The 11999-nt window shown below is 45.0% G+C and overlaps 1 protein-coding gene across 1 annotated transcript; it reads right to left on the minus strand.

Moving 5' to 3' along the window:
• Nucleotides 1-1110: 1110 nt before the first annotated feature.
• Nucleotides 1111-8394, minus strand: LOC107106422 (chromosome unknown open reading frame, human C1orf210). The gene is made up of 5 exons (XM_015406562.1): nt 8320-8394; nt 6943-7043; nt 5307-5814; nt 3442-3585; nt 1111-1496 (listed from the first exon to the last, which is right to left on the minus strand). The coding sequence occupies exons 2-5, from the start codon at nt 7027-7029 to the stop codon at nt 1111-1113; spliced, it is 1125 nt and encodes a 374-aa protein (XP_015262048.1). The 5' UTR covers nt 7030-7043; nt 8320-8394.
• Between the last annotated feature and the right edge of the window lie 3605 nt (nt 8395-11999).

The following is an 11999-nucleotide window of genomic DNA, read 5'->3' on the forward strand; positions in this document are numbered from 1 at the left end:
GGGCGGGGAGGACTGGCTTCGTTGCCGCCGCCGTCACCGCCGCTGCCACTTCGGAGCGGGCGGGCGGGGGGGAGGACAGGCCTCGCCGGCCGCCGCCACCGCCGCCGAGCTTGGCAAAGGGGGGGGAGGACAGGCCTCTCTGCCTCGGAGCCGGGGGGGCGGCCTTGCCGCCGCCTGGGGGAGAACGAGGGGGGGGAGAGGAGACGGAGCTCTTCTCCCCACCCCCGCGAGTATCGCGGGTCCCCCTCTTGTTATTACTAAAGCAAAACTAACTTTCAAACCCTGGACAAAATCTGTTATGCCGTCTTTCATCTCACACTGATATACATCCTCCATATCCTTTTAAAATGTTTTAGAAGAAAAATTACAACATGATATGAATATAATGCTATTGTGGAGTTGTATCCATGGACATAATTTCCATCACAGGCAAGTATCACGTAGGTGACCATAATAACTGTACAGCTGCATTCTAGATCACAAATGCAAGCAGTCAAGAGCCAGAACTATGGTAATATGCCTTCAGTGCTATCCAGTGCTTCTGACATAGACACACCAGCTTTGGCCACACACAAGAGACAGGTGAACAAAGAGCTCCTCCCAGGCACACCTATAGCCTGTGAACAACCCCCATGCTCTTGGCACATGATGGCAACATATCTTCTGTTTTACAGCCTCTTTTCTTACAATCCTCATTTCAAAAGGCCCATTCCATCTCCAGTGACTGCAGAATACAGTACAGCTAAGACCCTTAACACCAGTTGGCAAGAGAGGCTATACAGAAACCAGGACCAGAGAGGGAAGCTGATAGAGGTCTAAGACCAAGGCTGCAATCTCACACACACTTCTGTGGGGGTAAGTGGGACTTCTGAGTAAAAACGGATAAGATCAAGCTATACAAGTGAAAGGATATTGAAAACATGCTACAGTTCAGAGTACTGAAAAGTTTGTTCAAAAGCACGACCTCTTGTGGTTAAAGGAGGGAGATCAAATTCCAAAGATTGAGCCGCTGTTGTGAGATCACTGGAAGCACCTAGATAATGGAAAAGAAAGGCCCAATACAGGTACTGGAGGGTGAAAATAATTGGGCCATTTTTTTCTACTAGGCCATCAGAGTTTGAAATGGGGCTCCATTTCTTCTTCTTCCTCCTCCTCCTCCTCCTCTTTCTTCATTTCATGACTCGGTTCAATGTAGTTATCCTCAATGAAACCATCGTCATCTTCTGCGAGGCAACCAGCTGCTCCAGGCATTGGCTGGTTTCTCCCATAGGCCATGTCCATGTGAGCTTCCCCCCAGCCAGGTACATCCTCAGTACGGCTGCTCCCGACTGAATGGGAATCAGGCAGCCGTTGGTGGTGGTAGCTGGCACGATTCCTCTGGAGCAATTTGCATTTTGCAATTAGTGCAATTCCGATGGAGATGCCAACAGCCAAAAGCACAAAACCAGCAAAATATGGCCAGCTGTTTGCAACTTTTCCAGGTGGTGGCATTGATGCTGTAAAGGAAAGACAGTTGGGTGGAACTGGGTTATTCAGGAAATGCCTGTATTCTCATTGAGGAAAGACCCTCCTAGGCCTCTCTCTCCTTACTCAATAGGTCTGACTCCAGACTCAATAGGTTTGAACAGAAATCATTCAGTCCCAGCCTGGGAGCTGTCCAGAATACAGCAAAGATCATGACTGTACTAATGGGCAATTTTCCCTGACAAAGATGACTCCCATTTCTTTGGAGAAAGCTGAGCCTTGAAAATTGATTAGGTGTTGCTATCATTTGGCAGATGCCTCCTCTGTATCAGTGATTTGCACACAGTACATTGGGGGGGGGGGATGAGAGAAGAGGCCAGGAGTTGGATCTGACTACATTTGGGAGTTATTAATGGCAATACTCGGCTAAAGCAAAAGCTGTCAATGGGGCCTGATCCCCCCTTGAATTTTACAAGGTTATACAATCTTGGCTTAATATAAAAGAGGGACATAAAATGTGGCTCAGAATGACTGGAAGAAAGTTTATGAAGGGTAATCTCCAGGATAACCTGAAGAAAAACAAAGGTGAAAATCCTCCTTGGTTGGTTTGTGGATCAGGATATTTTGAGATTATGCGTTTTGTCAAAGAAATTTGAATACAGAGATGTTGTTAAAATCTGGAGAAGACAATGGCAGGAAATATGTGATCCAAGCACATGGAAGATCACTACATCTGAGTAGGTTCCTTTTTGTTTTCTGGGATTTTTGTTGTGTTGTGTTTTGTTTTAATTCCCTCAAAGGGAATAATCTGCAAAAGTTAGTAGGAAGAAAAAGAAGGTGAGAAAGAAACTGCTCAGATGCCTAATGATGACCTAGACAACAGCTCTTATTCCACTGGTTGGATGTGTTCATACAGAAATATCCATATACATCAGGGCTTCAGCCCACACTGGTCTCTTTAATCAGCCACAAAGATGACAGGGCCACGCATGGGATCTGTTTTGGATATGGATCGATTTCCAGTATAAGGGCTGCCTGCGGGGGCACCTCCATGGAAAACAGTACCCTGGACACTGGCTGCTCATCTGGTTGTATGCTACCATATCCAGTGGGAGCAGGAGCTACTGCATGTGGCCATGTCCTCAGGCTTCTTAAACTTCTTGTAACCATACAAGAGACTTTTGTTTTGCTCTGACCATATCCACCATTGAAGAGAAAAAGCTTCTAACAATTGTGGTGAAGCTGGTATGTGGGATCAGCTAACTCTCCCATTAGTTAAAGCTGTTCCAGGAGCACAAACAATCAGATTGTTACTCCAATAAGCAATGGTATCCAGTAAACAGGAAATACTATAGGAAATGTCTCATTAAAAATGATAGAGGTTGACAACTAATGTAGTTGTTTTGGCACAATGGTACCTCTCTGCCCTGCCAGTCTTCTAAGTCCATCTGGGTTAGCAGTCAAAGCAACAGGTATCAGGCTATTATAGAGTTTGTGTTATGGGCTTTTTGAAGACTATTCAAAAGCTCCAAATTGGTACAGATTGCAGGTGCAACTGATAACTGGCATACTATTGTGGAAGCATATCTCAGTAGTGCTAAAAGGATTTTTCTTGCTGCTAGTTCGTTTCCAAGCACAATTCAGAATGGTGGTCCTTAAGTCCTAAATGGTTTGGGGCCAGGGTATCTGAAAGACCACCTTTTCCCACACAAATCTGTTCTAATCTGGATCAGAGGCCTTTGCTTAGGCCCAAATCACACACACTTGGTAGCAAGTAGGAATGCTGAAATGCAGTTATAAATCAAACTTATTACATGGCAGTTAATAGATTCAAAAGCCCAGGGCACTTCAGATGCACATTTCAGAAACTTGACATTCACATATTTGGAGCTGCCTTTCTGTTTTTCGCACATGCACACCGATAGCAGGAAAGGGGCTGAAAAGTGCTTTAAATACCATAGATTGATTCAGCCTTACTGTCATTTGTTGATGGAGTTGAGCTGCTTGCATTTTCATTCCGACGGATCCGATGTTTTCGTCTATGGACAATATCCTGATAGCCAAGAATAGTAGCTTCCTGAGTTTTGACTTCTGGATGTGATTTATAGAGGATCTGTTTAACTAGGAAATACAAGAATTAACATGTGGATCTCCAGACTGACTTTGGTTCCATCCCACCTCCATTCTGTTGGTGTAACAGGAGTCGTCAGTCTCTTACAAAGTCTTAGATAGCACATCAGATCAAAAACTTTTCACCCACTCCCCAATTTCAGGTGGTCTAAAGTCACTTCTCAATCTGTCTGCAGAACATACCACAAGGAAAGCTGGATTAGATTTAACTTGCAGGTTTAACTTTAAGGTTGACTATGAAGAAATTGAAATTGTTCAAGGTTTTCTATTCCTTGGCTCCATCGTCAACCAAAAGGGAGACTGAGGCCAAGAAATCAGAAGGAGGTCGAAACTGGGAGGAGCAGCCACAAAGGCGCTAGGAAAGATCCTTAAGTGACTCTAAGGTAGCTAGTTAGATATAGTTGTTTGATATTAGATTAAATTTTAATTTGCTTTTAATGTGTCACTGATGTATCTTAAAATCTTGGAATACTGTAAAGGTGTACTTCTTTTTGTATGACTGGTCTAAGGACTGTAGAAATAAATTGATTGATTGATCCTTAAGTGTAAGGATGTGTCTCTGGTGACCAAGATCATGATAATTCATACCACAGTATTACTCATTACTGTGTATGGTTGTGAAAGTTATTTCCTCTTTTCTTTCTCCTGGATCAACTGGTCTACCAGGTACAAGCCTTGTGACCTAAGCCCCACCACCCCCAGCATTCAGTACCCTTTCAAGGCAACCTGACTACAGAGAGCAGGACACCCATCTCATCCCACCCACCTACCAACCTGTGCGCATAAAGTGCCGTCAAGTCACAGCCGACTTATGGCTGTTTGTACTGACTTATAGCAACCCCAGCAAGGACCTTTCAAGGCAAGTGAGAAGCAGAGGGGGTTTGCCATTGCCTTCCTCTGCAGAGTCTTCCTTGGTAGTCTCCCTTCCAAGTACCAACCCTGCTCAGCTTCTGAGATCTGATCAGATTGAGCTATACCATGCCACCTTCCCTCCCACCAACCACCTTACCTACCTTTCATCTGCTACCCATGTTCAACCATATTGATTATTTATTTCCAAAGCAGCCTGCATCATTCCCCTCCATTTTATCCTCACAACAACCCTGTGAGGTCGGTTAGGCTGAGAATGTGTGACTGGCCCAAGGTCACCCAGTGACCTTCGAGGGCAGAGTGGTGATTCAGACCTGGGTCTCTCAGATCCTAGTCTGAACCTCTAACCACTACATCACTGTGGCTTTTGTGGGAAGGCTCCTTTTGAACAGAATTAAGCAGCCAGGCTTAGGCAAGTCACACAGGTTGGGAGGTTGCTGTCACGCCTGGACCCGATGAGCCTCCCTTCAAAGGCCAAAATAACCCTGGAAAGTGACTGTCCCTTTCTTTGATTTTTACTAATAGAGAAAAAGGCTTGACAGTTGGCAATACTGTTTTGTTTGCCTAGCAACCCCCTCACTGAAAAAGTGTTGACTTCTTAAAGCTACAGGCAGTGCTTCTTTTATTTGGAGAGTTAACCCCCAGTGTTTTTTTTATTTAATTATTTTTAGATTTCAGATTTTTCTACAAACTTGGGGCTTTTTCAGGTTTGTAGAAAGACCTGTCTTGTCTGTTCATGGCCCCATTCTCTGGATTTAAGTATCCACAGATTTGGCCATGTTGAGAATGAGATGTGTTGATTTGTACATTGATTAGAGTTCACTTCCCATTTCTTGTCTCACCTTCTCTTTCTTGCAGCCCTTGCTGGGCAGGAATTATGGAGCCATTGTACACCCAGGGGGTCCCTTGAAGCTTGACATGATGGATTCGTTGCACAAGTAGTGGAATGAGTTCACCTGCAGAAGACAGCTCATTGTTTCGTAGGTCCAGTTGAACAAGGGTCCAAGAAACAGAGAATGTGGAGGGGTCAAGAGACTGAAGTTTATTGTTTTTTAGGAGCAGCGTGTGAAGGTTCTGCAAGCCCACAAAGCTTGTTGGGTGTATGATGGAAATGCTGCAGCTGCTTAAATCCAACAGGTGGAGAGTCTTGAGGTTACAAAAGAGTGCTGGATAAAGAGTAGGAATGGTATTACTGGAAAGGTTTAAGGAGTGCAGAGAAGGGAAGTTTCTCAGAAAGGTTCCATGTTTGGGCATCATCAAGGAGTTAAAGGACAGGTCCAGGCTGGTAATATGTCTGGGGAGGGAATTGGGAACCTGGTGAAGACTCTTCCCACTGCAAGCGGCCCATCCCTGTGAAAACATAATACCTGCATCTCAAGAAATTCAAGCATCAGTTAACATAGGAATCCCTTCCCTAGCAGAATCACTGGGCATTAGGTGTCAGGAAAATACATCTTGCAGCTTTTACCTAAAGCTGAAAGTCATTGGAGCCACTTACCAAGTAAACCCAAAAGAGGTTCAGTGACACAGCATGTGTTTTGCATACAGAAGTTCCAGATTCAGTCTCTGGCAACTCCAATTAAAGAATTAAATGTTGGGAAAGAGCTTTCTTTGATTGAGGCCCTGGAAAGCTGCAGCCAGTCGAATGGTCCAATTTGTTCAAGGTTGGTTTTGCATGCTGCTATGAAAGCAGTCATGGTTTGTAAGGGTCATGACTTTAGTTAGCAAGTAAACAAAGAGCAAAGCATTTAATTAAGTGATGAACTTGTACTGGAAAACTACATTGATAAATTGAGAAGACTTCCTGCACTCATGGTTGCACAATTAAGCAGTGCACTGGAAGTGTAGGAACCACTGGTTGAAAAATGCAGGGTTTATGCACCAACCCCCCTCCCCACTAACCTTTTGACCCTGCTAATCTGTTTCTCTCTCTCTCCTCAGTCCACTTTTAGACAAGCAGGGATCAGCATGTGGGGGCTGGCACTGCTAAAATTGAAGATTTTCATCCTTTTCAGTGCCCATTTTAAGAACTTTCCTAAGAATTCTGCTTACAATTGCAGCATTGTTATTGATCCAGTTTTAAAAAGATAAATCCATGTGGTATCTGAGTAAAAGTGGAGTGGTTACTTCACTGCAACCCTATGTACACTTACCTGAGAGTAAATTCCATTTAATTCTATGGGACTTATATTTGAACAAATGTGTACAGGATCAGACCACAGGACACCCAACTCTATGACACTAGTTCATTATTAAAAAGCAACTAAATAAGCCAGGCTGAAGGCAAAAGCAGTTGCCATAAATGACAACTAGGACCAATTCTTTCCACAGTGCTGAAATTCTATCAAATAAGGTGGTCAGGATGACCCTGGAACTAAGTCTCACATGGAAGGATCAAATTTGAAAGCCAATAAAGGCTGACTTGACTTGACTTGACTTGAAATTATCCTGGGCCTAACAGCTGCATTCCTTGCTCACCTGTTGGTCAATGTTACAGGGATGTGCTGATACCACAGACCAGACCCAGGCAATGCTGGAGACCCACAGGTACCAGGAATCTGCCATTTTCCTTCAAGGAGCTGCAAAAGAAAGAAAAAGAAGCATGATACAGCAACCCCATAGACCACCCCCAGGGTATGAAGGTGATGACATGGTCGGAGTATGGTAAAACTGAAAGAACATGCCTCCATCATGTAAATAAAGGTGGTGGTACATGTCAACTCAGGGAATACAGAGATAGCATGCAACTTCCCTTATGATTCAGATTACATGTGTGCATGCACACAAAGGTGTACAGAACTAAGAAAGGGAATGGGCTTTACAGTTACAGGGCTTAGGACAAGAATGCAGGATTAAGATCAGAACACAAACTCAGTATCAAGATTCAGTCAGGAAAGAAAGGCCTGAATTTCTGCCTTGCCATTGCCTCTTGGAACTCAGTGATCTGCTTTTACTGTACGCGGCCTGGTTTCTTTATTCTCCATTTCCTGTCCATCCCTCAAGAGCAATGCTCCCTCTAAGCTGTGGAGTCTTGTGAGCAAAAATTCTACTTTGTGAGCTACTGGCTTTAAAGTTGTGAGCAAGCTATTTGGCTACTGCATAAATTAGTTTGCTCTGGAGCCATCCTTCCTAAGGCAAAAATGTGTGAGCCGGAGGCTAAAAAACTGTGAGCTAGCTCACACTAACTCAGCTTAGAGGGAACACTGCTCAAGAGCATGCTCCTTCTTCATTCCAATATCTAAATCACCATTCTACTGGCTCTATGAAAGGACTAAGTTCTTGATTTGACCTCTGGACTAAATTTGGAGCCTCAGTTTTGTGCCTCACTTCCCCACCTGCCTTGCTTCCTTCAATCTGACATTCTGAACCTTCTGGGACTGAATCTGAGGAAAGTGAGATAGGTAACAACCAATTAGATTGGGAGGAGGAAGTGCTGAGTCCAATCAAGCACTGACCTTCTTAAAATAGTAATGTTTTCCTGACTCTGTACTGTTCATTATAAATCTTTAAATCTGATGTCAGGCTCTGTAAGCTGTGGTTACACAGAACGAATGTCATTTGTTCACATTGCTGCATACAAGACACACCAGAATGCAAAGGCACTTTATTGCTTGCCTTGTTCTGGAAAAAAAAAAAACTGGTTTCCTGATGCTGGGTAACACCTAAGATCACCTTACCCCCCCCCCCTCCATGCAGCAAACTTGGCTTTCCAATGCCAGGAAAGACATTCCTCTGCTCCTAGGTCAGAAAAGTACATTGCTATGAGGAATTATTGTTTCTCTTTGAAATATTTGCCACCTTTGCTTGGCCCCCACTCTCCCCCAAATACTCCCTACCAGAGGGAAAAGCTTTTACCTCGGGAATTATGCCAGGTTGGGAGTGCTCTGTCTCTCTTCTCTCTCTCTTTCTCTCTGTCACTCTCAGTCTTCTTCCTGGGTCTGTGTGCTGAGGGAGTGGCAGGTGCCTGAGAAAATGGAGGTTGCATCTGGCAAAGGTAAAAGGTAAAGGAGCCTGTTACACATTAACTGGAACCAGCCTCCCTTTTGCCCTACGACAAAACACAGCAGGGAGGGGTGCCCACAAGGCACCTTATTAATACAAATACAAGGAACTTTAGTAATACCTCCAAAGACTTCTTACTGAAAAGCCAGGATCAAATGTTTATGTCAGGTTCAAATGTTTATGTATTAACTGTGAAAGATAGCCTCAGGGCTTAACTACACTTTTTTTAAAGAGAGAGAAATATTTCTTCCCATTTAATTTATTGTCTGTTTGAGGCAACAAAGGGGCCTCTCCTATATTTGGTACAAAAGATCTGTGATCAGGATCTTCCTTGGTAAAAAAAAGTTAATTGCAACTGCATGGGATCCAGTTTGGATCAGGGCCTTGTAGGGGATGTTTAACCTCGCCCCCATGATGTTTTCCTGATGCAAATCCCCGTCAGCACCACAACGACAACCTTCAGAGCTATGATTTGCTCTACCGAATGAATGTGCTGTTACCATATGCAAAGGTCATTTCGGGGGGGATCGCGGGGGATCGCAGTTCCCCCGGGTGAGGTGCAGGGGGGCGGGGCACATGACGAAGCCCCACCCCCTGCTTCCGGCCGCCCCGCTTCCGGCCCTCATTCAGCCAGGAGGAGGCAGGAGAAGAGGGAGGGTAAGTTGCTTCCTCCCAGCCTCTCCCCACCCCTGCCTGCCTGGGGCCAGGGAGGGCCTTGGCGGGGCTTCCTCGCACTCCCGCCGGCCTTGCAGGTCCACCGCCGGGCCCCTGATGTCAGGGGGTGTGGCATATGCTAATGAGTTCCCCTAGCTCTTTTTCTACGAAACGACCCCTGACCATATGACATATGTGTACAGAATGCCAGCATTTCTGCTTTGGGAGTTCTGAAGAGAAGAGAGAAGAGATTGAATTCAATCTTCACTCGGAGTCTCAGAGCGGTTTACAATCCCCTTCCCTTCCCCTCCCCACAACAGACACCCTGTGAGGTAGGTGGGGCTGAGAGAGCTCTTTCGAGGACTGCTCGTGAGAGAACAGCTCTGAGAGAGCTTGTGACTGACCCAAGGTCACACCAGCAGCTGCATGAGGAGGAGTGGGGAATCAAACTTGGTTTTCCCAGATTACAGTCCACACTCTTAACCGCTATATCAATTTGGGTCTCTCTGGTTTCGTGTCCTTGTGGTGGTTTTCTTAGAAATAGCAGTGGCTATAAAACATAGTTGGAAACACTGCTTGCTGGTAGATGTAGTCTGATAGGATGGGAAACAAAAAGTTGGAGGGAATTTGGCCTGGGTCCAGTCTACCTGAGTGAGTAATACAGAAGTTGTTGTACCTGCTTAAGTTATACAATAAACCTAGTTTTTGTACTTAAGTTGCATTCAGCTGCTTGACACAACAGTCCTATCTTCAAGGACATAACCTGCTTAAAAGAACACGGATGCAAACAGGAGGCTGTCTCTTGCCAGCTCTTGTACAAGCTAGTAAACCCCGAAGCATATGGATCCCTCCATTTCTCTGAAGCCAGAGATATAGCCTTGGTAATTTCTACATGCCACTACTTGGAGGTAAGCCTTTAAAAAAATTCAAATCCAGACTGCTCAATATCAGTTTAAGATATACTCTTAAACGTATGCCTGTCTCTCTGTGTATGTGAGAAAGGGCTAGGGTCCCCACTTTTCTTTTTCCAGACTGTTTAGAAGGGCAGGCACATGGGTAAGTTACTCCAGAAAGTCCCTCCATTCAAAGTGGCAAATTTTACAGTTTGTATTACGAAGCATGGGCACAAAATAGGTAGTGGGCAAATCTACAGAAAAGTTGAAAAACTACAAAATACCAAAAAACCCCACAGCTGCTTACTCAAATTCTGCAGGCATCTCTCTGCCAGGGAGAAGGATCAGCCACCCCCCTCTATCCCGCACCCAGTCTTGGTACCCAGCGATAGGCTGTTAGGCCAATAGGCTGGCTAATGACTGACCTGTTAGGGTGAGTGCCAAATGGTTACCTGCTTGGTGCCCATTTTTCTAGAGTATCTCCTGGGCTGGAAGTTTACTTTTTGTACCAGTCAGATAATGGGGTGCCTGTGTAATCTCCCTCCAAATGAAGTTTGGTGCTTCACTGCAAGTTCAATACAGGACAAGCCTGTTCCATCATAAAACATAAATGGATTTGTAGCAAGGCTGCCCTCAAAATACCTTGCGTCTTGACTTTTAGAATCTAGACAAATGCCTGACGAGTGCTTACAGATGGTATGCTTGATGGTAGAACATGTCATCAAATCACAGCCAGTTTTGGTAAACCCCGTAATGGTTTTCAAGGCAAGAGGAGAAGAGGAGGAGGAGGAGATTGGATTAATACCTCGCCCTTCACTCAGAGTCTCAAAGCAGTTTATAATCTCCTTCCCTTCCCCTTCCCACAACAGACATCCTGTGAGGTAGGTAGGGCTGAGAGAGCTCTGAGAGAACTGTCCTTGAGAGAACAGCTCTGAGAGAACTGTGACTAACCCAAGGTCACCCAGCTGGTTGCATGTGAAGGAATGGGGAATCAAACCTGGTTCTCCCAGTTTAGAGTCCACGCCCCAAACCACTACACCAAACTGCCTGTCAAACTCACTTGAACAGAGTTGGTTTGCCATTGCCAGCTCCTGTGTAACAACCCTGGACTTTCTTGGTGGTCTCCCAGCCAAGTACTAACTAACTGACCCTGCTTAGCTTGAGTGCTTACAGAAGGAAATATTATGAGTAATGTGTGGGCTGGTATCCACCAGCCACATAGGGACTGTGACAATCTGTATTGATCCCAGTTAGTCCAAGACCAGGCAGAGATCTAGAATGACCAACAGGGGCAGCATTGTCCAGTGGTGCCACCAAAACCCCAGACTCCTCTATTTCTCCTTCTTGAGGAACCGGTCTGTCCCCCCCCCCCTTAATGCAACAGTAGACCAGGGGAAACTGCTGTCTGGCAAAGAGCATGTCAAGGAGAGCCAAGTACTCTGAAGAAGGGGAAACATAAAACACTCCACACCCTTTTTCTTATGCTATGAGGAACTGAACAAATGAAACGAACTATTCCAGCTGGCTTCCAAAAGCAGACTCCTTTATCTCCTTTTTCTCCTTCTTTTTATGCCTTCTGGGTCTTAGAGAGTGGAGCATTCTCTGTGCAGATTCACTAAAATGTCTGACAACGGAATGGTATTGTTGCCTTATAGCTGAATTCCCTGGCTTAGGGACAGGGTGGCTTCTCCAATGGTCTGAGAGGAATTTCCTGCTTTCTTTTGGCAGACCACTGGCTTTTCTTCCGTTAAAGCTAGCCAGGTGGGCAAAGCAAAGCTTGCTTGCATTTTTATCCTTTGTAAATTGCCTTATGCCTATGGGTTTTAAATAAAAGGTTTCAGTCCCTGATCTGCTCTGGGTTTGTGTGGACCTGGCAGCTGAAGATTATGTAGCCTCAAGGAAAGAACCATCTGAACAGAAATGATTTTGATCTGAGGTTCTTTTTAAAATATTAACATGCCCCCCAAATTTCTTTCTAGCCAGAAG

The sequence above is a fragment of the Gekko japonicus genome, unplaced genomic scaffold, assembly GCF_001447785.1.
Source record: "Gekko japonicus isolate JY-2015 unplaced genomic scaffold, Gekko_japonicus_V1.1 scaffold115, whole genome shotgun sequence".
Taxonomy (NCBI): domain Eukaryota; kingdom Metazoa; phylum Chordata; class Lepidosauria; order Squamata; family Gekkonidae; genus Gekko; species Gekko japonicus.

Excerpts from the sequence above, each read along its gene's own strand:
- LOC107106422 (XM_015406562.1), bottom strand. The coding sequence starts at position 7,029 with ATGGCAGATTCCTGGTACCTGTGGGTCTCCAGCATTGCCTGGGTCTGG. Across the intron at positions 3,586-5,306 it reads AGGGCTGCAAGAAAGAGAAG|TTAAACAGATCCTCTATAAA; the intron begins GTGAGACAAGAA and ends TGTATTTCCTAG. Across the intron at positions 1,497-3,441 it reads AACTCCATCAACAAATGACA|CATCAATGCCACCACCTGGA; the intron begins GTAAGGCTGAAT and ends TTTCCTTTACAG.